This window comes from Antennarius striatus, chromosome 2 (genome assembly GCF_040054535.1).
Source record: "Antennarius striatus isolate MH-2024 chromosome 2, ASM4005453v1, whole genome shotgun sequence".
Taxonomy (NCBI): domain Eukaryota; kingdom Metazoa; phylum Chordata; class Actinopteri; order Lophiiformes; family Antennariidae; genus Antennarius; species Antennarius striatus.
In genome coordinates this window covers 24032580-24060032 of record NC_090777.1, presented here as the reverse complement: position 1 = coordinate 24060032, position 27453 = coordinate 24032580, and the positions used below count along the sequence as shown (strand labels likewise).

The 27453-nt window shown below is 44.2% G+C and overlaps 1 protein-coding gene across 4 annotated transcripts; it reads right to left on the bottom strand.

Annotated features, from left to right (window-relative positions):
- Positions 1-27453, bottom strand: iqsec2b (IQ motif and Sec7 domain ArfGEF 2b). Of its 4 annotated transcripts, none has more exons than XM_068327514.1 (14): positions 26441-27453; positions 8954-9254; positions 8512-8829; positions 7212-8266; positions 6942-7103; positions 6619-6741; positions 6362-6528; positions 5190-5329; positions 4915-5040; positions 4718-4817; positions 4444-4605; positions 4124-4318; positions 3844-3893; positions 1-3545 (listed from the first exon to the last, which is right to left on the bottom strand). In XM_068327514.1, exons 1-14 carry the CDS (start codon positions 26899-26901, stop codon positions 2361-2363), a joined length of 4545 nt encoding a protein of 1514 aa, XP_068183615.1. In that variant the 5' UTR covers positions 26902-27453; the 3' UTR covers positions 1-2360. The 4 variants fall into 4 exon arrangements, with proteins under 4 accessions (XP_068183615.1, XP_068183632.1, XP_068183623.1 ...); XM_068327531.1 differs by lacking the exon at positions 26441-27453 and adding an exon at positions 13649-13729; XM_068327522.1 differs by lacking the exon at positions 26441-27453 and adding an exon at positions 9404-10150.

Here is a 27453-nt window from a genome sequence, read left to right as displayed (position 1 = left end):
TTCACTGCAAGGACACTTTAATTTATCAGAAGCAATAAATATTCACATCTTAATTCTCTATTCTTTCAGTACACATAATACATACACAAAGAAAAAAATTGAAATCATTTGTTTAAAAATGATATCATTAAGTGCACTGACAAAAAGTTGTTTAGGCTTTAATTTATATCACGATAACTCATTCTCTCACCTTCAATCTGAAATAATAAAGAAAGAAAAATAAGTCAACATTCCTTGTGGCCGACGTCTCTCTTCCCTGTCCCTCTTTCATATGTACAAACTGGTACTTAGTGGCACTCACATGCATACACCTGAATACAGAATGGGAGCAATTCATCCCATAGTCATGATAAGAAGCCTATGTATATAATATAGTATGTACATTCTGGTTTATACAGTACAATCTAAATCTTCAATAAGTGCAGATATATTCATGCAAGGAGAGTCAAAAAGAACACCATAAAAATAAAAGGCTAACAACAAATACCTAAAAAAAAAACTTTCACGGACATCCTCAGCCGTCTCCGTAGCTCCTTAAAATCCCTGTTCTCAAGGATTCAGATCTTTCTGTACTTCATCAGCTCCATCAGTAGATCATTTTTAAAAAGCATTTACTGTATATTTCATCTAGCTTCATATTGTCTCTAAAATCATAGCAGATGTACGTTCCTCTTGGGAATCAATGACACTGAGGGTGAATACATCAGTGCTCAATTATAACCTCAAAAATTGCTGTAGCAAAAAGGGGCAAAGCTCACACAAAGCCCAGAGAGAATGAGAAATACAGTATTATGCACCTGTAGACTATTTTACATTCTTGACTCTTGTTATGTTTTGACAAGAAGCCCTCGGCGGGACGCCACAGCATCACAAGATGTAATGACAGATTTCTAAAAGTGGCAAAAGAGAGTGGATTTGAGGAAGGCCATTTTTGACTTAAGACATCACATGTGCAAAACCACAAAAACATCATGTAAAAGCGTGCTTCTTCAAAAAGAGAAAAACACATAATGACTAAATCTTATGACGGTGAGGAAGCGGACACAAGGTATCTTGTATATCTTCCAAAAACCAATCAAATTCCCCCTAGCACGTTTAAGCCCTTTTCAGATATTAAGAGCTTCATAAATATATATTTTTTAAAAAACAGTAAGATCCATTCAGTAAGTTCAAGTTTTGTTACTCATCCCATTGGAGAAATTGTGCTTGTGTGACACAACAGAACAGAAATGGAGGAACATTATTGGTATTTGAACCAATATGAACTAAACCAAACCACATTCATTAGTTTTCAACAATCAATAATATTAATTTTCAAAAAGGTGAAGCTATGGAAACAATGGTGCGATGGAAATAAATCAAACTTCACATATCAGAACGCCCCCTAGTGGCTAGGGTAAACTGAGGGAATTGTATGTGGCATATACTCTCTATAACCATGTACGAACATCTGTTGATATAATTAATCACTGCTCAAAACAATTATGAGACAATATTCATCATACTCATATAATACCGATAAAACAGCAAGAAGCTTCAGAAACATTCAAAATATATTATTGATTGTATCATTAATTCCTGTACCCCACAAGGAATGCATTATAAAGCCTGGAGGCTCCAGCTGACATGTAAAATACCATTAAGCAAAAGACTGTCAGGTTAACTGTGCACTGGATTTTGAAGTTTAAGACAAAGCAACATATCTGAGGTCATCTTTATTTAAAAAAAAAAAAAAAAAAAAAACCTAGTCAGCAAAGCAGCAGAACCTGAAAGAATGGACAGAGGGACATTGTGAAGCCAAGTAAATTATTGCAAAGTGGCATTTTTTTTGCAACTCTCTGCTGTTTTTAATGCCGAACATAACTGGAATGCATTTGGTGATTTCATCTTTATTTACATTCCCATGAAAGCAGCTGGATATAATGTACAGTCTCCACATTTTCAGGGTCAGTTATCATGTTGTGATAGTACTGTACATGTAAATTGTCTCATATGGACTCAACTAGACTTCAAACAATTAAAACTGAGGCAATACACCCAGAAAGAGATTTAGTGTTATTTTAAATATGGCTATAGATATTTTTCATACTTTGTGTGGAAACATGAGTGTTGTGCATATACGTGTGTGTGTTCCTGTGTTCACCATTTCAAGATGTGTGTGCATGCTGTGCTTTTCATCTCCACCTACATATGTGGGAAACGGAGGTGGAAGTAACAGAGTCGGAGTAAACTGCGTTTCCTCTTGTCACTAGCGCTGCTGCTGTTACATTCTGTTCTAGCAGACTTGGTCCTAGCCCTGGTTCTGCCAACCTCCTCCATTCTATAATCTGACCTTTGACCCCTGGACCCCCACGTTCTGGTCAGACTACGGTGCTTATCCGGTTGATAGGCTTGGATTTGGAGCTGCCCCCTGTACCTGTCGCTCCAGCTCCTGTCACCTGCGGCCCCTGCTGAGGCTGCCCGGGGTGCTGGGGGGGGAGAGGGGAGAGAGGTGTAAGAGGGGTAAGGGGGGACGAAGGGGGGGGTAAAGGGGAGTGTGGTGGGGGAGGGGGGATGGAGGAGAGAGGTGGGTACTGGGGCAGATACTGGGCGGCGGAGGCTGCGTGATGTGCATTGATGGATGCGGAGGGTAGATTGTGGGGCAGAGTGCCGAATATGAAGTGTGTTTGGTGGGTGGAGTGGCTGGCCGGGTGTGGTGTGTGCACGTGTCCGGGGTGGGTTTGGGAGTGTGCGTGGGGGTGCGGGTGGGAATGAGACAAGGTTAGTGGAAGTTTGGTACCAGGGACGGCGCCCCCTCTGATACAGTGTGTGGGTTGCACGTGGTAAATATTGAACTGGGGGTTCTGGGAGTGTTGGGAGAGAGGAGAAAGGGGCGGGGGACATCCCACTACCATGTTGGCGTAACGACCCGGAAGCCCATGCTGGGAGAGCTGGGAGAGATGGGCCAGCTGCGGGTGTTGAACATGTGGGGGGCCAAGCGGAGCACGACATGGTAGTGGGCCTCTCTGCATAGCATGAGACGGCACGCCTTGCAAAGGTGGGGGGACGGATTGGATGTGGTAGCGATGGTGATGGTAGTAAGGTGGCGGAGGCTGTACGACAGTGTGACAGTACTGTGCGTGTAGTGCCTGGATCTTGGAGGGCCCTCCATCCATCTGACACAGGGATGAAGGGGAGTGAGGAGGGGGCCCTCCCGTAGTCGGTGGGGGGACAGGAGCGGGGAAGAGTGGCCCCGGTGGAATAAGGGGCCCTGGTGGTTTGGCGCGTTTGCTGCCGAAAAGGGATCCCAAAAAAGAGCTGCTGTTGTTGTTGCTGCTGCTGCTCCCCCCAGGGACGCTCCCCGCTCCTGCTCTCTCTACACTGCTGGAGACTCCCCCAACTCCTGTCCCAGCAGTGGTATGTTGCTGCCCCGGCCCACCCCCCATCCCCGTTCCGGGGCTCAAGATGGGGCGGTGAGGCCGGAAGTCTTCTGTTCCGTAGCCGCCGGGCATCACGCCCGGCAATGTGTAGCGCTGGTGAGGTTGAGGGCTGCTAATGATGGAGCCCTGGGGGGGGGGAAGCATCAACATCCGTTAGAAACATCACCAACCACCCAATTTAAACACCGCACGTAAGACACATTTGAAAATGGAGAACATGCTCGGGCAAGTATGAACACAAACAGTCATGCCAAGGCTGTCAATGCCAGTACGTATGGACGCACACGCACATGCATGTACAGAATGTGCACACCCTCTATTTGCAGGCAGAACACGCACTGAGTTTGCTCAGGAAGATGAAACACAAGTTAGGGGAATTATGGGATGTTAAAGGCGTCACGTCAAACAAGTCTCTCAAACTTACTTCCATGGTACTGTCCAGAGAACCAACACTGTTCCTGCGACCACGTTTCCCTACACCCAGAGTCAGGTCATTAGCAGAGAAGAGAAGATCGAAAGGAAGATATACATTCATGTGCATGTTTTTACGGAATCTACATTAGCTTTGTCGCGAATGCCAGTGGGAAAGAAGAACAGCTCGGAGCAACAGGAACAGAAACTCATAGTGCAAGCTGTGCTAATCGACCCAAGCTGAGAGAAAAGGAAGGTAAGCTGTTCCCAACTCTGAGGGGTTATGGTCTCACCTGTTTCCGATAGGTCCCTGAGAGATGAGCTGAGCGCTGTGCGTTTCAGACCCTCACCCACAGAGCAAGTGTCATCAAAGCTTGTCCCTCCTAGGGTGCCGTTCACCACATCGCTCTTCCCGCCTAAGCCTCCTCCTACCACACCTCCAGCCAGCATACTGGGCCGCATCACACCTTTCTGTTTCTCCAACTCCGCTATAAATACACACAAAGATCAGCAGGGAGTTTAAAATAAAACACGCTGTTAAACTTTTATTTATAAAAAGAGCCACAGTGAAACTTGCACTAGAGTTACAACGACCAGTAGGTGGGGTAGTTACATTCAACTCTGTACTTCTCCATCTCCTGCACTTCGGCAATACTCTCCCTGAGGTCGCTAACAAAGCGGGTGCGGTCTTGCTGACTGGGGGCCATGAAGACGATTAGAACTTTCCTTTCCCCGCCAAGGACAGCAGAAGTCAGGCGGATACCATGAGGATAATCTACGAGGTGTCAGCACAGAGAAATAAAATATGTCAGAACAATTATAGAGTATAAGGGGGGGTTAATTAAAAGTGATTTAATTGACAAAAAAAGGAAAAACAGTTCTCTTACATGAGTTCTGGAACATGTGCACTTGCATCTCAACCAAAGGGAAAGATTGTCTGAAACTGTAAGTCACTGAGGTTTTCTTTTTCTGGAAGATTTTGGTTACCTGATGCACACATAGGACAACTTAATCATATGCTCCTTTTAAATAATATGGATGTGTAATCTACCACGGCTTGAAAAGTGTTAAAATAGAGTCTTACCACCAGAAGGTCATTGAAGAGGAAGACCTCTCTTTGGTGCACTCCTGTCCTCTGGGGTCTGTTGGGGTCGGGAACCTCGTAAAGCTGGCAGCAACAAACCAGCCTGCGATGGGGAAGGGAGAGCACCTACACAGAAAATATAAGAGTACAAACAAATAAATAAACTTAACTCTGGTGAGATTTAAAAGTCTTTAAAAGAAAATCTTTAAAAGAAAATCTTGATCCTTTTTAAGACTTATTATTAGTACTATTATTATTTAATTAAAGGTACTTACAGGCTTCTTGCCCACAATGACTCTCTCCACAGCCTGCACTTGGGACACATGATCATCATTGGTTCGTAGCTCCCATTTCTGTATCCGCTGGTAGATCCCAACAAGCAGGTCCCTGGGTATATCCTGACCGTTGTCTACACCTTGGAGGGGCGGAGGTCAGGAATGAGAGGAAGTTTTTAAGTATGTTTATCAAAACTGCCCTGCACAAATCGTTAATTATACAACATCACTGGTAATAAACAGGTTTAACATATAAAAGGGAGCAATAGGTGTGAAAACTGCACTTATGGTCCAACTGAAATCGCTCAACTGAAGGTTTATCTCTGTTAGGAGTTTTCACCCATGTTTGTTGGATCGTTTGTCAGTAGAAGTACGCAAAAACTGCAGAAGAGATTTAAATGAAATGCGCTTGGGACCTAAAAAAAATTCATTTAAATTTGCTGCAGATCCAGATATTACACTGGATCTAGGATCTTTAACTTTACAACACAAGCACTTATTTCCTACAGAACTAATTCTCACAAAACGTGGTGGAGACACGGGCTAAGAACACTAAGCAGACATGAAGTATCTGTCAGTGTTGTGGATGGATGCAGTCTACTGAGTGTCATTTTACTTCTTTTTATTATTATTAACTGGAAGAAATGACTCTTTGGGGACATATCAACTGTTATTCCTCCTCCTTCTCTGACTTAATGTGTTAGTGTGACGCTGCATGACGTGAAAGAAAATAAACTGACTTGGATTGTGGCTGGCATCACATCGGCACATAATATAGTATGCTTTTAGTGTACTTAACATCATCAGAGCAGAACAATGTGGCAGGCATAATTGCATGCTGTTCCATGTGTTGCAGATGAGAAGCTAATTAGCTATCAAGTCTGCCAGCAAACTAACGTTACCAGAACATCTGTGCTCAGCTGCAGGAACATTTTTACATCTATTTAATGCTAAGAAGATGGATACCTCTTTTTTTGTTGAGCAGATGAGGTCTGAAATGTAATTTTAGTCAGACATCAATACATTTCTTTGCAAAACTCATGCCTACTAAATAACATTTTAGTCAAAAAACATTTATAAAGCTTATTACATGTAAACTTTAATTTATAATAATAAAACATTAATATAGCCTAATATGTTTTTCATAAAGAGTTATTTGTGTACAGCAGCACCTCTCAAATTCTTGATGAAATCATCTAGTTTCATTTTCCTCTCAGCTTTGACGTTGGGGCTGTACATGTCCGTGTTGAGGAGGATTATAGCAAAGGCCAAGATGAAGATGGTGTCCGGGTTCTGGAACTGTCGAACCAGGGTTGGATTGCACACACAGTATCTCTGACTGCATAAGAGACAGAAACAACATGTTCAAATCCTTCAATCTTAAGTTTATCAATCAATTCTACATCTTTTATTAATGTAATATACAAACCTAAAAGCTTCTATGAGCCTCTCCACTTTCTGGGCTTCTCCTTGAACTTTAATCTGAGCCTGGAACTTCCTGAGAGCATCATCCAGGTCCATACCTGAGAAGTCCATCTCATCCACCACACAGCTGGAACACACATAGTGGAGGTCACGGTGTAAACACTCCTATTGAACACCCTGGAAACTCAGTACAGACATTCATACAGACTAAGTCATGCCACACGTGATTCTTTGGAGTATCTGGATGGTATCTTACCTTTTCTGATCAATTAGAATCACTCAAAATAATCCTTCTCCTTCTGAGATGTTTATATTTGATATACTCACTCCAGGACATCTTTGTTGAATTGTTTCTGTCTGTTTCCCAGAAACTCTCCAATCATCTGCCTGCTGAGGCCCTTCCTCTCCAGGATGAAGCGAGCAATCCCAACTGGAGTGTCTGATACAAACCCCCTCTCTATCAGGTACTGGATCCCTTTCTCTGGCTTCCTATAACCAACAAAAAAGCAAAAAAATAAATAAATCACCAACTATATTTACTGTGTGATCATCATAAACTTTGAATCCAGCAGGCTCTTCAGGCTACGAGGATCTCACTTGTTGAAGAGATTCAGGCCGATGCGGTACTGGCGTCTCTGCACCACGTCACTGTTGAAGGGCGGGGAGTCCCAGCTGTGACGACTTTCCCTCTGGTAGGTCTGCTTCCCCAGTGGTGGAAGAGGTTCCCGGAGGCTGTCCTGAGATGAGGAGCCAGAGCTGCAGTTGACCGTCTCGTTGGAGTTGGTAGTCGAGTTGAGTGAGTCGTTGTCTCCGTCTGAACAGCATGGCTGCTCCAGACCACCGGAGGGCAGCGCTGTAGAGGAGGAGGAGGACAGTGGGGTGGTGGGAGGCTGCTGTGGGGAGGAGGACGACGACGGCGTGTCAGGGTACTGATGGTGATGAATCGGGTGGTGGTGATGGTGATGGTGTGCCGCCACCTGATGAGGGATGTGTGTGGGCATGGGCCTGCCAGGGGCCCGGGTCTGACCCTGCGCTGCTGCCGAGGAAGAGGTGCGGGTGCCTGTGTTGGGGGAGTGTTTGAGGGTTCCCTGAGGAGAGCCAGCACCCACCGCCGGCTCCTGCTCATAGACCAGCTGTCTGCTCAGAGAGCCACGATCTGAACGGTCACTCATGTCCACTGAACTGTCACTAGGCGGCTCAATGGTGAGGAGAGGCAGATGTGCCCCCCTCAAACGGTAGTCCCTGCATTCGGTGCACGGTGTGCTGCGCCGGCTGTTGCTGCTGCCCCCTCCTTCAGTGTCTCTGCTATCCTCACGCCCTCCGACGCCGCTGCTGGGGCCCCAGTACTCCGTATCCGTGCTGCTGGGTGCCCGATCAAGGGACAGTGGGGACGACGGCATGCCGTCATCCATATAAAGGGTGACGTCACTGTAGGATGTTGCGGTGCTGTCGCCATGCATACTGAGCCCTCCTCCCGCACCCCTTGCTCGTTCTCCCAAACCTCTTTGGGAGGAGGGGTTGCTGCTGCTGCTCCACACGCACTCTCCAAAGTCTTCGCTCATCCCTCCACCCTCTCTGCTGCCCTCCTGGGAGTCATCGCGACCCCCCCGGCAGGTAAGGGCATCATCTATGGAGTCAGCTAAGGATTTTACCTATAAAGGGAATATATAGAGCGGTGGGAGTTCAGCATCCCGCATTGGAGAAAGTGAAACTTCACACAAGCATTTGTTATAGACTCAAACACAACTTTTTATTTTCTTGTTGTTGTTTTTTTCTTTGTTCCTGCTGTCAGTGGAAAGATCTTTGAGACTTTCACATCAGACAATGTCGTAAAAAAATGAAACAGCTTAATTACTTTAAAGCCCACAGCAGACAGTAAATGTATAACACAAAGCACCTGTTTGGAGAAGGAGTCCTCTAAGTGGGTGTAGTCTCCGGGGCGTTCTGGGTCAGGGGAATGAGGCGGCCCAATTGCCACACTGTGGGTGAAGTTAGTCTGTGTCTGGGCCTGCTGCTGAGGCTGTCGCTCATCGAAGGAATACTGCAGTCTCATGTTGGACAGTATGATGCGACGCGTCATGCGACTCTCTGAAGCGGAACTGCGGAGGCGCTCGAAGTTCTTGTTCATACGATACTGTCTGAAGGCCGTCTGAATGGTCCTCGCCGCCCTGCGACTCACAAAGGAGCCGCCGTACTTTCTTTCCAACATCTCTACCTAGTAAAACAAAAACAGGACAGATGACATTCATTGTGTCTGTATGTCATACTGTGGTGCACCCTGCCTGGAAGGATGTATATAGTGTTCAATAATGTTCATGCCTTTATCCTTAAAGGCATACCTTCTTATCCTGCAGATCTGTTGAGAGTTCATAACTGTCGGAAAGGCCCTTGCATCTTTTGTTCTCTTCTTCCTCTTGCTTGCGGAGAGCCAGGCTTGCAGGTTGATGGCGTGTTCGTAGCGCCCAGGCCAAGCTGGCTGAACTGGAGGTGGACACACATGAAGGGTCTCTGGATCCGGAGGGTGCGCTGCTGCTGCTGCTGTTGTCGGTGAATCGATCAGAGCCACGCAGGTATGGTGTCTGGTTGAATGAGTTGTCTTTGCGAGAACCAGTCTCTGAACACTGGGACTCTCCTTCGACACTAAAAGGAAAAAAACAAAAATGAGCAGAAGCTTTTAGATTAAGTCATTAGCGGCTTGACAAAATCTTACACTTCATGTTTTAAAGTGCAAACAAGAGACCGAGTGACCTGCGAAGTTTAGTCACAAAATTATTCTGACAAGGACTTACATGTAGAGTTTATATCGATGAGGAGATAACAATTTCTTGGTGAAACTCATGGTGAGCTTGTATCACGTTTAAAATCCTATTGCTTCAAAGCTGAGCCAAAGATCAACATTCCTTTTCTACTTGCCGACTAAAATAGACTGAAAGGTCTTCGGCCTTTATCTCCTGTCTTTATTGAGTCCAGAGTATTAGTGAATGTACAACCATGCTCAGCCAAGCCTACTGTTTTCTTTTCTGCTTCAAACTTTGCGTCTTCCTTTCAATTCTTGTCTTTCTCACGATGTCATCTTGTCTGACAAACAGCGCTGTTAGTGTATTTTTAGTCAGCGACACACTTCCAAATCCTGACACCAGCATTCTGGCAGGAAAGACTAGGTTGTTTTGACATCAGCAGGTGTCAAAATAGGCACGTCAGCACACAATGATATATAATGAGAAAAAAACTGATGCATTCAACATTTCCTCGGTTCACTGTCTCTTAGTCAGAAATAATAGCAAACCACTAATATTTGCAACTGAAACACCAATAAAATTTAGTTGTAAGTCCCCCAATCCTCCGGTATCCTCCTTATGTACTTTTGTCCAGACAAAATCCAACACAAGTGAATCAGTCAGCCTGCGCTTGCGATAACAACTGCAGTCACAAGGTCCTGTCGTCGTTTCCTATGTCCTGACTTAACCACACCCCGCCCCCGTCTGACAGTCATGCCGTCCCATAGCAAGACAGAGAAGTAGGAACCAGGATCAGAGAATAAAACTCAGTACATGGAACAGGAACGGCTTCTACTTGGTGCATAATGTAGATTTTCCGAATGGCAAAAAAAAAAAAGGGCTGGTTAACATTTTTGCTGGAGTAGGTCAGCAAATGGTTTCCTCTCCTTAAATTCGTCACTGTTCCACTAAATCACAGATACTTCCTGTGTTTGTATGAAGTTGATGAAAACGAGACAAGAAGGAAAAGACTTTTCAGGAGGGGAGGGAAACCAAATGGCTTGTGGGTATTTTTAATTAGTTTGATGGCGTAGACGATACTGAAACTCCTAAAAGTCATCTTCTGAACCACGACTGAGAAACTCGGGGGGGGGGGGTGTTGCACAGTTCACGGTCTCTCAGCAGGACATCCTGCACGTTGAAGCAATACAACAATACTGAGCACAGCTCCGTTGGGTTACATAATGCAAGAGTCTGGTGAAATAAGGACATGTACAGCAGCACATTTTACCACAACAAAGCTGATATTTAAAAGCAGCTCCACATGCTAATATGTTCTGTCCACAGGGAACACATTGCAAACACAAGACTCGCTCTTTCTCCGCTTTGAGAGAAGTAATGACAAATAGTTGACCATAACTCGATCTATTCTTGAATTTTTTTCCCCCTTGTGCAGCATCATTTATCATTCCTCCTCCTCTGCTCCTTAAATAGAGAAACTGAGAAGAGGGAGGGGGTTGCTTGGTGACGGTTGCCGTGGGACCTTTTGTGGGTGGCGAGGCAGTTGTTAGGATGAGGAACGTAGTTGCCATGACAATGTATTGACCGTTGAGGTGGGTGTTGTAGATGCTCAACAGGTTGTGAATGGCAGCCACAATGCAATGTCTTGGATTTGCGATGAAAACAGAAAAAATAATGTTTGTGCAGCTTGAACCACACAAAAATGCAGGACTGTCTAAATGTTAAGTTTGTGAAAAATGGAAGCCCAACTCAATCAGAAAAAAAAAAAAAAAAAGATGGTACGGTATTTATAGCCTGCCTTGTATAAACTTCAAACACAAAATTCTATCTTCAGGCTACTTCAATGACTCCTTTTAAGGAATGGAAATCAGTCGCACGAGTGCCTCCCTGGTGCCAACAGGTGGAAGGACACGAGGAGGAGCTCAGGTCTTTTCACACTGTTGTCTTTACATCACGGCTGTCACTTGGATTGATCTGACCTCCTTACATGCTTCAGATGACACCTGCTCACATCTAATTAAGCAGGATGATTGATTTAACGTAGTGGTGTGTTAAAAGATAGTAATCTCTACAGTCTTTATGCAGTGAGCATGGGGAGGACGATGCATATGGAAACTCTCATTAAAGATGAATGAAATTTGCCTTGCGCTTCCACCTCGATGTCCGCATGCTTTCATTAAATGATCTTTCACTTGGTTTCACTCGCAGCAACAAGCCGTCACTTATAAGCTCTGAGAGACAAGAAGAGGATGATATATGAGCAAAAAACAAACAAAAAAAAAGTTGGCTGTATAAAACATAGGAGTGTTCATATCACAGCTGGCATCTGCACCTCATTACTTATGTAAGATACCCTGTATTCCCGTTACAGTGCTAGAGAGAGGTTCTCCCTGGAGGTTGTCTCATAAAGACCTGACCAGAGTCTCACTCCCTGGAACCATTTAATTGGAGCTGAAACAGATGGCTGGAATCTAATAAACAGGAGAGAGATCGCTGATGGTGTTAGGAGTTAAAGATGTGGGCAGGAATTGATGAGAGGTCCAATAACAGACATTGGAAAGTGAAAGTGAGCAACAGAGACCAACTTCGACTCCATCCAGCCCCCCTGCCTCTTGTGCCTTGCTCATAAACTATTGATAGGCTTGATGGTGTGTGTGTGTGTGTGTGTGAGTGTGTGTATTGTGGGATAGCAGCAGTGGGTCTGACTGTATCACCGAACCCTCAGCAGGACACCAAGGATGGGGGATTAACCTCTCTGCTGCATCTGTCAGATGACTCATCACAGCCTGATCACAAACTCAGTGGAGCGTTCTCAGACTATGAGATCTCATAATGTTCAACTTCTGGGTCAACTCCAATGTAAACAAGCTGGAAAACTTTATAAATGTGAATAAAAACAGAATTTTAAACATATATCTGTAGGTAAATTCAGTACAAATGTCAGATATTTTAAAAAATTCTAAATATAACAACTGTATATGCTCAATCCTGGTCCAAACAAGAGTGTTATCTGTTGTTGCCATGTTCCAATTTTTTGACATGTGTTGGTGAAACAAAATCCACAGTGTGCCTATATTTACAAAAGTCTTTTTACAGCTTAAATAGATATACTTTATTGATCCCACACTGGGAAATTCACAATTTACACATGTTGATAAGTATTGATTTCAGTTCAATTGACTCAACTTTCTATTTTATTAATGTGGGATAGAGCACAAAAAGTTTCCAAAATGTGACTTTTTTGTGATTTTTGTAAATGTGATCATATTGAGCATGAATATGAAATTGAATCAACAATCTATCTTTTCTCTGTGACACATGATCCCATTCTTCCAAACAGTCAAAACTGGAAGGAAACAATGAGATCATTCATGCTTCAGATTGAAGCATTCTTCACCCACTAACTCTTTTGCCACTTCAGTATCTCTGTGTGCTTCACAAGACGCACACAAACGCACAGACTGTTCACTTCTGTCTGTGACTCGGGCTCTCCAGTTCAAAGTTCAGACAGGCTTTTGTGTTTATATCAGCAGAGAAAAACCCACTTCTAAGTTGAATTCAGGCAGTGAAACAGAAAAGCAAATGCATTCACCGCAGGATGACAGAATGATGATCACGGGAAGTGTACTGTAGCGGCAAATCAGATAATCCTCTGGCCCCGAAGTAACAAAGCAAAGAAACTATGTAAACTATCAAAAGAAAACAATAATGATCACCATTCACACCTGCAGGGACACACCTGTTAATATATGTTTTTAGGGAGGAAGACGAATCACTCATGGAGAACTCCTGCAGAGAGAACATGCAAACCCCACGCAGACGTGGATTCAAACCTCTGAATCCACAAATAAAATCCCCACGCGCAGCACTTGGCAAGATTATATAAAGTTAACTTAAGTTAAACACACCTGATACAGAAATAGAACTGCACTGAAAACAGCTGAACTATAATTTCCAGATTATTGTTGAATAAACTTATTTGATGTAAGCGAATAAATTCCTCTTAAGAATGAAGTTATGAGTGTTTTTTTTCTTTTTAGCTGTTTTTAGAGCATCAGATCTTATTCCTTGTGTTCAAGTGTCTCTGGCCTGTCTGGTCTGTGCTGATTCATTTTACCTACACATAGCACACAGCCCATTGAGCTACAGTACAAACCACATCATTATCACTACATCACTGCAGTGGCAGACAGTCGTACAAACAGCGGTGTGACAGCCTGACATAATCTTTCAGTGCTGCTGAATTCAATGCCGTTTTGTGGAGTAAAAGAAAAGTGAAAATCTGTGTGTTCTTACCAAGCTGCTACTGTCAGAGAGAAGTCCCACACCGACTGCTGGAGCAGCGCAACATAACACAACACACACCCTCTTTTTCTCTCTCTCTCTCACACACACACACATACACACTCACAAAATTCCACTTTGACTCTTGCTCGCCCTGATGAGCTGTACAGGCTACATTCTTGACAGTCTTTTGACAGCCATGCACTTCTCCCAGCTGACACACACACACATTCATTATGCAACCTGAACACGTCACAACACCATGAGTAATATAAACACACAAAGACACCCATGAAGGAGTTCCTTTATTTAAAAAAAAAAAAGAATGTATGATTTTTTCCCCCAATTCGTCATTTAACTTTTGAGGCAAAATATGTCAATGGACGAGTCAGTGGTTCATGTGGGAGTTTGTATGTGAATGCAGGTGAAAGTAATGACCCATGGGTGAACACAGAGACATAAACAGTAAGAAGACTTAAGAATTTATTGAAAAAAAAACCCAATACATATATAAATTGCATAGAGATATTGTGAAATATATATTTTTAATATGCAAGTATTGTGTAATTAGATGAAGTACAACCAACAATTCAAAAAAAGTCGGGATGCTTTGTAAATAATTAAAAAGACATAAAGTGATGATTTCCAAGTCCTTTTTTAAATTCGGTTCAATTGATAAGAATTGAAATCAATTTGACTGATTTTCTTTTTGTAAAGTATTCTGAATTTTATGCTATTTAACAACACTTAAACAAAAAAACAATGAAACCATAACAACTAAAAATTTAAAGTTGCAGAATGTGCAAAACTGGATGAGTTTACATGAAAAGAGAAGTATCTGTGGTTCGGAGAAAGATTGGAAGCCATTGATGAAAGACCTTCCATCCATCAGGCAGCATCTACATGATTCTATGAAGTGTGTTATAACTCAGGAACACTTTGTCGCTGCGTCTACAGACATAAGACGCAGCGACATGATTAATCTATAGCCCCAAGATCATCTGAGACATGTGCAATGAGGAAGTCTTTGGTTGGATGAGTCCACATTTAAAATAGGACCAAAGAGGGAAACGGTCAGATTATCACTAATATCATGTTCCAAAGCCAGTGTCTGCCCCTTATTGAAAATATGTGATGCATAATGAGGCTTCACATCAACAGAACAACATTTTCAAAACTTCTCTTCCCTAAAGCTGACTGAATGTTTTCTGAGTTGATACAGGCATCAGATCCTGAATGACTGTTTGTCAGTGTGAAACTTCAACGGCTTGTTTTGTACAGTATTCAACCTGCAATTGGTTAAAACTTCTATTGAAATTATTGCCTTTTCTTTTCTTTTTTTTTCTTTTAACTTTCACGCAATGTTCTTCCTCCTTTGGAATTACTGTATTGCACATTGTGCTCTCACATTGTGAGGTTCAGAAGTTCATAACATTGCAGTTCACTCAGAAAACAAAGATCCTGAGAACTAGAGTCTGCAAAAGTTTTTTAAGATTTAGAGTCAAATATAAATATTGCACACAACTTTCCAAATCTGACACCGGTGGAGACATCAGGTCTTCTCCAGCTACAGCTAGGCGCTAATCATTTTACCAATAATGACAGGGTACATGCTGTGCGTTCTGCAGGGGAAGGCATTAACACTGAAGGATTATGTACGCCACGCAATTATTACACGACTCAAAATAGACGTTCTATAATTACATTTTATGTGCCGAAGAATACTTTGTGGTTGGGGTGGAGATGAATGAGGTGGGTGTGTACAAGTAACCCGACTGAAAAAACAATTACTGTACACTGCCACATATTTCATCTCCAGACATTTCCAGTGAGGTATTTTTCTTTTAGTTGTGAATTAAACTGACTACAGGGTGACACATCGATCGGATTAATGATCAAATTAATATATTAAACAAACTTTTAAGGTCTAAAACTCATTCAACGTGGCATAGCGGTAACAGGACTGTTTAGTGATCTGTACAAAAAGACAAATGGCTACTACTGAGCACATCTGAGCTGACATGACTCAACTAGTGGACGGAAGACGAGCACGAATGCGACAGCTAGGGGCAGACGATGATGATACGATCTGACAGCATGACATAGCTACAAGAAAAGAAACAAGCGTTAAAGAGTAAAGAGAGAAGAGAACATCAACACTCCTCAGAATTTAAATTTAGACTATATCTGAGGCCTGCATGAACAAATGAAGGATAACTCAGCCTTTATGTTCCATACATCTTGATTTTTTTCCCCCAGCAAAAGTTTTTTCACAGGTAAATGGCCAAACGGTCACGCCTCAGTTCAGCGAGAGGAAGGGCTACTGGAGCCTGAGGCAGAGCAACAGAACTGATGGGCGCCTTCATCCTCACTCACCTTTCTTGGAAAGCGATACGATGATGCGTGAGAAACAGAAAGAATCCCAGAAAGGCAGAAAGATAAGACAGAAAGGAGAAAAAACAAAAGGAGGACAGAGTGAAAAACAGAATGAGACACATAGAAAAATGCAGAGAATGCAAAAAATGCAAACAGGTGGAAACTAGAGAAGCTTGGACATAACAGGCAATCTTAGTGACATGTGTGTACCACGCATTGATCGCATGCACGTCACAGCTGTCTGACACCATTAGGTGGCAGTGTGGGAGCATCATGCGCAATCAGGTGGAGGACAGATGAGGGACGGAGAGAGAACAGGGTTAAGAGCTGTGGGTTTTTCAAGCTGGTTGAAAGAGCTGAGTGTAAGCATTAGTCACACTTGGGAGAGGAGACCGACGCTTACTTAGAATTAGTGGGGTGGGGGGTGCACAAAGGTGAAGCAGGAAACAAGGATGAAAACTTTGGGAGTGGTTCAAGGATTCTTACTGAGGTGATGGGGGGCTTTTATCGTCACTGTGTTTTACTCACTGTACTCAAGGCCCTGCAGTGGCCCTTACCTGTCCTCCTGATGCGAGCTGTGGTCTGTGGATGGGCAGCAGTACTGATGGAGACTGATGAAGCTGTGAACAGTCAGACTGGTTGGGAACAGAGCGGCATAGGCAGCTGTGGGAGTGGCGGGAGCCGAGGTGGGCTGCCCCGACACGCTGACAGAGAGGGTCAGAGATGGACAACGCACACACATACACACACGCACACACACACACACACACACACACAGAGAGGCATGGAAAAAGCAGAGAGACAGACACACAAACAGTCAGCGCCTAAGCACACACAGAGACAACGACAGAGATGCAGAGCGCATTGATTGGATGCTGCAGGCTGATAGTGTCAGGTCAGAGTGACGACGGCGGCACAAGGAATGACACATGTAAAAAAAAAGGGGGGGGAGGGGCAAGATAAATAGATGGGCAATAAGAGAGATTACCTCACTGCAGAAGCTTTCCCTGAAATCAACTGCTTGAAATGAGGGCTGCAGGTGAGCTAATCTTTAAGGTCATGGTTTTATAAAAGAAACGCAGAAATTCTTACATTCAGAGTTTAAATGGCAATCTCTGTCCCGGAAACTCCAACCACTCTGACAGATTATATAAAGCTCCATGTCAACCTCGTCTCTGAATCCATCATCCTGCATCCAGAATGAAAATTAGAAACTACTTTCACTAATGCCAGCAGAAGTGCACATATCACACAAAAGCCCCTCCACTCTAGCTGGAATTAGAGATGTTCCATCTGCACGATGTGAGAGAGCAGTGGTTGAGATTAGCATGTAAATGGCTGGTTTCTCAGAGCAGCCAGCTGCTGACAAGGACAGGCGTTCCGTCATTTTAGCCCGTAAAAGGCTGGCAGAGAGGCGTGGATGTGGGGAAAGGATGCAGAAAAGTGAGCGAGAAGAGAAGTGGGACGCTGCAGGACTGAAGAGGTCACTGAAGTTTAGTAGATTGCTCTACGGTCAGCAAAGAGATGGAACTAATCCTCCTGAATGCTTTATTCATTCCGGCAAATAGTTCGACAGATAAAAACAATAGACACACCTAATTTATGAATTTAAATTTTGTATTCTTTTGTTTCATGATGACTTGAAGACGTTTAACAAATCTGCAGCTCCCCTCAGATTTAGAATTTTAGTTGTAGCTCATTGTTTAGCGGTTGGATTTACTCATTCCTTCACTTCCCTTACCAAAAACATCCAATTTTCTGCAACTCCAGATATTAAACTTTATCCCAGATATAACCTAGAGCATAGCCATGTCTACATTCTTCCTAGGAACAGCATGGTCTGTTAACATTATGAATGGTCAAAACAAGATGAAGACCTTGCCAGTGTTCTGAAGGCGTCTCCACAAGAATATAACGATCATATTAACCTCCCTCAGCAGACAGACAGTGTTTATCCAAGAATTAACCAGCGTTTTCATCCGATCTATCTGAGCCTGGTGTCCCGTAAACACAGCTGACAACGATATTCTTGCCTTTTGTCGCAGACAGTTCAACAGTTACACATACCATTATTTTGTCAAAAGATTTTGACGTGCTCTTTAAAGTCTCAAACTTCCTTTTTTCAATAAACAGGGCCACTCCTCCTCCACCTTTATTCTTTCTCTTCACACAAACCATTTTATGTCCGTTGGAGCGTTCTGCTCCAAATCATCTAAAATTCTTCTTCTTCTTTACCTTTTGGCTTGTCCCGAAAGGGGTCGCCACAGGGTGTCATCCTTTTCCATGTCAGCCTATCTTCTGCATAATATTACCTCTCAAAATAAGTAAATAAACAAAATCAGGTAGCATAACTTAATTTATATTTCCCTCAGGAGTTAGTGGAGATAAAATAGCACTAAAAATCCTATTATTGTGTAACTTACACTCAACAGGTGAATAAAAACATTAGTAGGCCTTAACTGAACAAAATTATGTTGGCCCCAAGAGGCAAAAATAATCAGTTATTACAGCTCTACAGATTAATCTTCTATAGGAACAAATGTAATCAGGGCTGATATACAAACAAAAAAAAAATTGCTCATGCACTGTTTTTTTTTGGTTAACAATAGCGATAACACAGAATATTTCCAAAAATATCCTTTAATCCTCGTGATCACGGCAACCCGAAATAGAAAATATGTTTGACTGAGTTTCAAATCGACTCTGCCTGTAAACGATGGCAACAAATAAGCAAGTCTAGAACTGAGCTGTTAGCAGGAATGTAAGGGTTTCTAATCAAACAGGAACCGGAGTGGTAAAAATGAGAGTGTTTCAGAGTATAATCATGTAGGCGGAGCGCTCGTTTGTTAGGAGCTCGTGGTAAAAAGATCCAGCTCAATGAGAATCAGCCATCAGTGGGAAAAAAAAAAAAAAAAGCAGCATCTTTTTCCTTCCTTCCCGTTTACAAAGATTACAGTGAGGTTACAAGAAATCACCTTGGTAACAGATTCCAAACAGAAATCCAATATGGATGAATACTCTGATGTGAGTGGTGCATCGCTAATTCTGTTTTTATTAGAGAGAAATAAAATATTTCAAACAAATGAACCTGGTGACCTGTTCAGCTCTGGATGAAGAAGAGAGGCGGAGGTTCTGTTATGTAAGCCTGAGCCATGTTCGCACACTCGTAATGCCAATATTTGTATTTTACCAACGGTAACTAAAGCCTCCAGAGAGAGCATCCCTCGTGTGGGACAGTGTTGACAGGCTCATCTAGAATCTGATTTTTTTTTTTCTTCTTCATGAGCAGTAATGCCTGAATCCCTGAGTGCCATAAACACACAATGTCCCAACCATCTTCCTCCACCTTCCACTCCTCCAGAGAAAAACAAAACACACATGCTGCCTCCTCGCTCCCTTAGCGGGCACAGATCTCCTTTTGTGTCATCAGCAGGCCCAACGGTATAATAATATGAGACCAAGACAGGAACGGCAGTTCTAGAGTATTAATAAGAGGAGAGGGGAAGTCCAAGGTTGAAGAAACGGTGGTACATTGGGAGGATGTGTGATGTGGTGTGTATTTAAAGCAATGAGTTGACAGAGGCTGGAGGCAGAAAGAAGAGTGGGAGGAGAGCGAGCTGCATGAGAGTTGGAGAGGTTGAATACGGAGGAGGCCAAGGGTGAAAATAATCAAGAGAGGAGGAATGGAAGGAAGAAGAGCCGGGAGTGGAGGAGGAAACCGAAATGGAAACAGGGGCATCGCTGAAATCGGTGTTTCCTCTAACCTGTGCAGGGGGTGTCGGCGCGCTGATGTACAGATGAGTGCGGCGAAACCTCGCCGGCGACACTGTGACAGGTTTTTTTTGTTGTTGTTTTTTTAAAGCGCTTCCAAACCACAACTACTTTTTGTTACAGCATCCCACGGTCGGAGAGAGCGTTTCCATTTTCCATCCACGCGGCTTTTTTTTTTTTTTTTTTTTTCCCGTGGTGAAATCTCTCTCCATCCCATTCGGCCGCGGCGCGACCCACTTCAGATTGTGCTTTTTTACTTTTTCTCCTGCCATTGTCTATGAAAGAAAGAGTGTGGGAGCACACTGCGTCATCCCACCTCCAGCGCGTGACCCGCCTGACTCCTGCTGAGAGAGACATTTTGATAACCACACGCACTGCGCTGCATCCTAAAGTTAAGTGTGTTTATATGCACAGCAACCCCACCCCCCCCCACCTCGCTTCCCTTTCCACTAGCTCTTCCCCAACCCCCCCTCACATCACTTTCCACTGTGAGCTTGAGTCTCCTGCTGCTTGGCAACAGTGCGGACTGCCTGTGTGGGCGTTTTGGCGTTGAGTGCCAGGCGAAAGCACTGACAAAGGAGGGGCACAATTACAGTTATGACTCAACTACGTACCCCAGGTATCTGCTGCATCTTGTGAGTTTGCGTACACAAGCGCTTGTGTGTGTGTAAGAGTGTGTGTGTGTTTGGACTGGACACCCCAATGAAGAACAATTAGACTTCATTTAAATGTGATACGGGCGACAGAGGAGGAGTAGCTCCAGATTACGAGGCCCCTGTGGAACACCGAGGGGGATATTCTGCCAAGTTTAAAACCGATTTTAGTTGTAAAGTATGATTCATCTGTTTGTTCTTTTCAATGAGAAACTACCTGTAACTAGAGATAAATCTTTGATTGGTCTCCTACAGCCCCATCAGGTCATCCTTCAAACCCCTGCTTCTGTCCTTCACCCGTTTCCCGCTCCAGCTCCTACCCTCTCCTCTTTACCGCTTCTCTCCATCTCTCTGTTCTGCGTCTCTCGCCCACAGAGTTCTTCACAGAAGAGCACACACTGTTCCCACGGTAACTAGTCTCGCTATTTTGCTCCACAGAGCGTGTTTGACAAACATCCCGCCTAAAAAAAGTGCCACTTACCTGCGTTTGAACGGGAAAAGTCAATGAATGAAGTTGAGAGGTTACCGCCGGTTTCAACAAGTTCAACTCTCAACTTATTAAAACTTTAAAAATGCAATTCAAGTGCTATTTCACATGCACACGGACAAAAATGTGTGACTTTTCAAGCCTTCTTGAAGCATTTGAAAAAATTAATTAGAGTGTTTTCTTTTCAGCAAGCATCAGATTTTTTTTTTTTTATATAGGAGATTTAACAGGTTTATTTATAACATGCTGGTTGGGTGTGCTACATTAAATTCTGATTGGACAGGACAGTCTGCATTAGGTCATTGATCCCATGGGGTTTTATTACAACTCTCACACTAAAACACATTTAAACATGATCATTTATTGTTGCAAGCGCAGCAGGATGTATTTGAAATTGCTGTCTAGGCTCGGGACCTCTGGGCGACGCTGGGACTGAAGGTGTAACTACAGGCGCACATGGATCAGCGTTGACAAACAGAGGGAGAGATGGGAAATTGTTACACATTAAGTAGACAATTGGGAGTGTGTGTGTTGATGACATTACATGCAAATGAGTCCTGTGCGTACGGGTATTATGTTTGCTGCAGCAATGAACTGGAGTTGTCCGTTTCACTCCATTTGATGTAACATATAACTTCTAGGACCAGAAACACTTTGCGGATTAAAGGATGGCTGTGTGTTATTCACATGTTAACTGTGCAGTCCAGTGTGCACACACAAGCAGGGAGTCATCATTGGGTACACAATGGTATTTAACGCACTCATGAATGGACAGAACGCTTAGCGCTCTGCCCTTATCGCTAATAACATCAGTAACCTGTAATTTAACGCAGCTTTTGTTCAAACATGGCTGTTATCTGAACAGCTGACAGTTCAACAAAGAAAAACCTGCAGGTCCAAACTGATAGACGGGTGAAAGCAAGGAGGGAGAGGGAAGAAGGCCGTGTCAGGATAAGGATATTTCTCTGGTGCCGCCTTCTCGTCCTCACCCGCCCTTAGACTACAACAGAAAAATACAATATTGAAAATGCCTTGAGAAGAGTTTCACAGTTTCCACAGCAACTACATCTCTCGCTGCATTCCTGGTCTGAGGATATGTCAAAATTATTCATCTGAGCTTTTCAAGTGTCTCTCTCTTACCTTCACAGCAAAAGTCAGAAGTGTTTCAGACGCAGATGGAGGAGGCAAAAACCATAATGGAAGTAGAGTAGGTCAACACTACGACAGACAGACACAGCGGAGGCCGTGTGTCTACCGATGTCCGAGTCTTAAGTGCAGCCTATTATAGATGGCAGACTGAACAAACATCCTCTATTATGTCAGTGGAGTCGTATCTTATTTGTTTGATCACATCTGGTTGTTTCTGTATGAGATAAACTGTTCAGAAATGGGTGAGATGTGACATCAAAAATTTGTGCATTTAGTGTAAAATAATTTTGCTGAATATGATCATCCACCAAGACGACCACTCAGGTGGCCGATCGGTTCATTCTGGGGGACAAAACGCAGGGACTTTATTACTGGGTCACTCACATGTGAGTAAAAGCCTCCTCGCTGAATAGTCGAGCAACACGTGATCAAATGCAAATGTGTGTGGGAAAAAAAAAATTGCATGATTTTATTATTTTTTTTCCCACTTGTGCACACTATATGCAGCCGTGAACACTGTGAACACTCAGCAATGGTGAGGAGAAAGCAAAAAAACACCACCCACATACACTCGCCTCCCACACACACACACACACACACACATCCATCATTTGAATTTACGTCAAGCTAAACCGCATCACGGTGATCATGAGCACGGCTGTGATATTTTGATTCCATCCAAATTTAATCATTGTTTAATCCACTATGTGTTCTGAGATTGTAAATACAAAGAGCAGCGAGATGCCTGAGCTGCAGGAGAACAGATTAGTCTCACGACCGTTTGGAGGAGGTCACCGAGGCACTGCTGAACTTACCCACACATTCACCCGGGGCCTGTTTATTTCTGTACTTTCTTTGCTTCTACGAGTTGTAAAATTATGCTAAAAAGACTCTGGTTAACTCACATCAAGAACACTTTAAGAGAGAATATTCCGATGACCTTTTTAAGGGGGGGGGCGGGAACAAACGTCACACTTCAATGGAGAGCAGGGAGAGAATAAAAAAGGCCAGCGAGCAAAGAGGGGAAGAGAAAGAGAATAACACAAAAGTAATTTCTGCAGCTTCTCTGAGTCATATCTGCAGCAGTGGAAAACAGAAACAGTGAGGGGGAGAGAGTGAGTGTGTGTACGTGGGTATGTGAGAGAAAGCTATAAAGAAAGAGAGAGAGAGAGTGATGGAAGGAGTGGAGTGGGGGTTGTCAAGGGGGATGGGGTTATGTGTAGTAGAGTCACACAAAATTAGCGAATGATGCTCCTCCTGAAACAAAAGTCCAGTGACGTCTTCCGTGCTCCAAAAACGGATTTAATGTCGCCCGCCGGAGAGACGGCGAGGCGAAACGCTGGCCCCTCGACGTCCCACGTGAAGAGGGACGATGGATGGAGGGATTGACGGGATGGAAAGGGATCTTTGGCGCTTTTGAACGCTTCCAACACGCCGGTGATGTGAAGACACGCAAAGAGAGCGAGAGAAAGAGAGAGATTCCCCTGTTTTCTCTCCTTTTTCCTAATATAGCACCACAGCATCAGCACCACCGAGGGCCGTCCCCTCCTCTCATCCGTGTCGCCGGGCCCCGCCGCGGGACAGCTGCAAACATGTCGCACATGAAGAAGGATGCAACTTCTCACTCGTGCTGCAAGAACTTCCTGTCATCCTAACGTGACAGGCTCGTGGGCAGACGGCAGGGTCACATTATCCGTCTGATAATGAATATGCTAGCTTACGTCCTGCGGCGCACACATGCACGCACAAAGAACCACATGCCAAACACACGCATATATATCCACAGCGGTAATTAGCACCCTTGGGGTTCGTGGTAATTATACTGCGGTCACACTAATTAATCTTTCGTGCACTCTGTGTGGACCAACTTTTCTGGTTTACACTTTTTTTAATTGCACACACACTGGACCGTGCGTCCTACGACACACGCGCATTGCACGGGCTTACGCACACATGCGTAGCTTCGTACGAAATCCGCTTGCAAATGACATCTTCCAAAAATAACAACAACAAAATTAAACATCTGCTCGCCTCGGACCCTGCAGCTTCCTAGAGAAGGGTCGTCGAAAAAGTCTTTCCACTTTCCACCCGGCGGCTGCAGACATTGTTCACGCTGCCATTAACGGGAGGCGAGGCAGACCTTAGTAAGGGGTTGTTTTTTTTTTGTGTGTTTTTTTGGACATCATTGTGGACGGTTGTTTACAGAACACTGCCGCGAGACTGAAAAGTGGAGGAGCGACTTTGTTTTGACGCAATTGCTGCACGCGTGGCTACTAAAAGAACGGGGACGAGTTTGTTCAGCTTCCTTGTTCCAGATTAAAAGTGGCTGCGAGGCAGAGATGAGGACTCCTGTTGGAGAAGCAGAAATTAATTGGACAAAAACAAAAGGCAGCTCTCTGAGTTTTTTCTGCTCCGGCCTTGACTCCCCTCTCCTCTCCTCCATCCCTCTCATACTCATCACACACTCCTAACAGATGGCAAAACAGTGTGTGTGTGTGTGTGTTCCACCTTCCTCTCTATTTTCCCCTTCCCTCGACTGAGGCATGCCAAGTAAGGTCGCGCACTCACTTTCCTCCCCCCCTCCCTTGTTGTCTTTTTCTATCCCCGTCCCTCTCCCACATCATCCTTCTGTCTCCTCCTCTGGTCTGAGTCACATCTAGAGCATCACTGGCACCGACGATGAATAAATTCACATTTGCATGGGATCCAACATCAGAGACGAGGGTTTCGTCCATGACCTGAGCTAACAGGCCGGTTCTGAGTTAACCTGAGTCACAGCCAGACGGGGACGACACGTCCCGACCGGGGCGGGTGACTCTTTTATTAAATGTGACACTTCATATGATACGCCTGTCTGAGCTAGAATCCAAAATCTGCTTGTACTGCTACAGGCAATTAGCAAGGGAGGGGGAGGGGGGGGATCATCCAGATCTACAGCTGCAATTCATCACCGCATTTAACACCTACATAAATAATAAAATACTGCTCCGATTACTGTGGCGGCCCCCGGGGTTGATGGGTGGGAGCCGGAGGTGTGGACGAGTAGAGGAAAAGATGACGCTGATCGATTAAGGCACATATGTCAAACTCAATAAATAGGTCAAAAGAGTGCTTTGACCGAAAACTACATTTCCCACAATGCAATCATTAAGCCCAGTTAACTTTGACAAAACCATTTTGAACAAAGTTAATGTTCTAATTTGTGTTTGATGCTATTTGTCTTTATTCTCTTGGATAGTTTGATCCTTGATTGATGGAGTTCTGTGGGTTTCATAACCTGACAAATTAAAAGGATTTATTTTATAGCAGAGAAACTTTTTTTTTTGTGTAACTGTAATGTTTGTAATAAACTAACAGTAATAAATTGATAGTAATAAATTCAGAGTTATTCAACATTAAGGAATAATTACATTTATTTCACATTACACTGAGTTACATTTAGTTACATTTATAAGTTATATCTGGCCCTTTGCGGACGGCCGTTATGCTGATGTGGCCCTCAGTGAAAATGAGTTTGACACCCCTGGATTATGGGATTTTTAAGAAGTGTGAATCGGTCATTGATGAGAGGATTAGGATCGTAAAAAAACACAAGATTCACTAATAACTGCTTGGTTGTGTGCAGACAAACGCGATCACGAAGCACAAACGCCAAAGCCTTCCATCAATAAGATTCCATCAATAAATTTCGCTGTGTACTTTTTCCCCTAATATGCATTGCTGCCTACTCACGAAGCCTAATGCTTCCGGAACAAAAGCCATCTCTATCTCTGTGTGTGTGTGTGTGTGTGTGTGTGTGTGTGTGTGTGTGTGTGTGTGTGTGTGTGTGTGTGTGTGTGTGTGTCTGTGTGTGTGTGTGTGATAAGTAAAAAGTAAGGACAGATGCACTTGCTGTTTGCCGAGGCTGTGTGTGTTTGCAGCACTCTCAGTTTAAGGTCAGCCTTGAGTTTGAAAAAACCAAAACCAAAAACACCTGCCTGCATTTCAGAGAGAAAAAGAAAAGAAAAACATTCTCAACCAACAGTGACTGGATTTTCTTATTCTGAGTACAGGAAGTTCAGATTACCCATAATCCTCTTGCCTGGATGTGAGTTCTCATCAGTCAACATATCAAACTCTGCAGACATAAATCACACACTGCACTTTACCCATAATCCTTCAGCTCACTATATATCTCCTCCTGGTGGTGCATTTAAAAAAATAAAAACACCCCTTCTTAAGTGAAGCATTGGCGTGAGGATTATAAGCTCCATCCAGCCGGTCATTACGTGGCATTAGCCTAAATGTTCTGACGCGACGGGTGTCACGCAGATCGTGGTCGTCTCTAACGTTTAGCGTTCTGCGAAGGAGGCGTGAGTGAGAACTTACTTTCTACGGATGGTGGAACTGGTGTTAGTGTCCGTGCTGTCGGTGCGTTCCAGCCGCTCTCGCTCGGTGGTGGAGGATCCGCAGGAGAGGCCTCGTGTCAGCCTGCTGTGGGTCCTCCTCTCCCTGCTGGGCCCCGGGGTGGTGGTTGATCCAGTTGGTGCCTGAGCCGTGCAACCGTTCCCGCTGCTACCTCCGCCGCCACCGCCGCCGCCATGATGGAGAGGGAGGGACAAAGGCTGGCTGTGGTTGTGGTTCTGCTCAGTGCTGTCCGAGCCGCCGGTCCGTGGGCTTCGTTCTTGCCTCAAGTCCTGGTTCTCTTGGCTGACCCGGTCCAGCTGGCCCTCCAGCTCCTCGATGCGCCGGCGCTGGGTCTCCAGGAGCTTGGCCTGGCTCTCGATGATGTTGTTGAGCTCCAGGAGGTACTCCACCGCCCGGTTGGGGCTTTCTGGGCTGGTCTCCATGGTGGTGGGCCTCTAGGGGTGTGACCACCACCTGCCACCACCACCACCACCACAGTTTTGACCCCGTTGGGGCCGAGATCCACCCTCCCCACCAGCCCTAATGAGTTGGGGGGAGGGAGGGATCAACTAAGACTCTAGTGAAGATTAATGAATGTCTTCGAATCTTCAGAAACAGGAAGTCACAGAGGGAAAAAGGTCGGAAAGTTCAGAATGACTACATATCCCCAAATCTGAGGGCAAAAACGAGCATTATAGCATCTTAGAAGCCTTTAAAAATGTGGCAAAGCTAAGAAAAGAGTTCAAAGGTCGAAGAGAAGCTCCTGAAATCACCGTCACTTTGAAATCAGAAGGGAGCAGGTCAAGATTTTGGGGCTTCATGATGAACAATAATAGATCGATTTAAAAGGGGAAGGGGTGGCAGGGATAAAGTCTTATGGAGGCTGATTACACATGTATAATGAACTTAATCTCGCTTTAATGGCCCCCCAGGGACGAGAATATAGAGAATATCAACGCCTCCACCGACCCGTGGCATCCTCATTAACTTTAGAA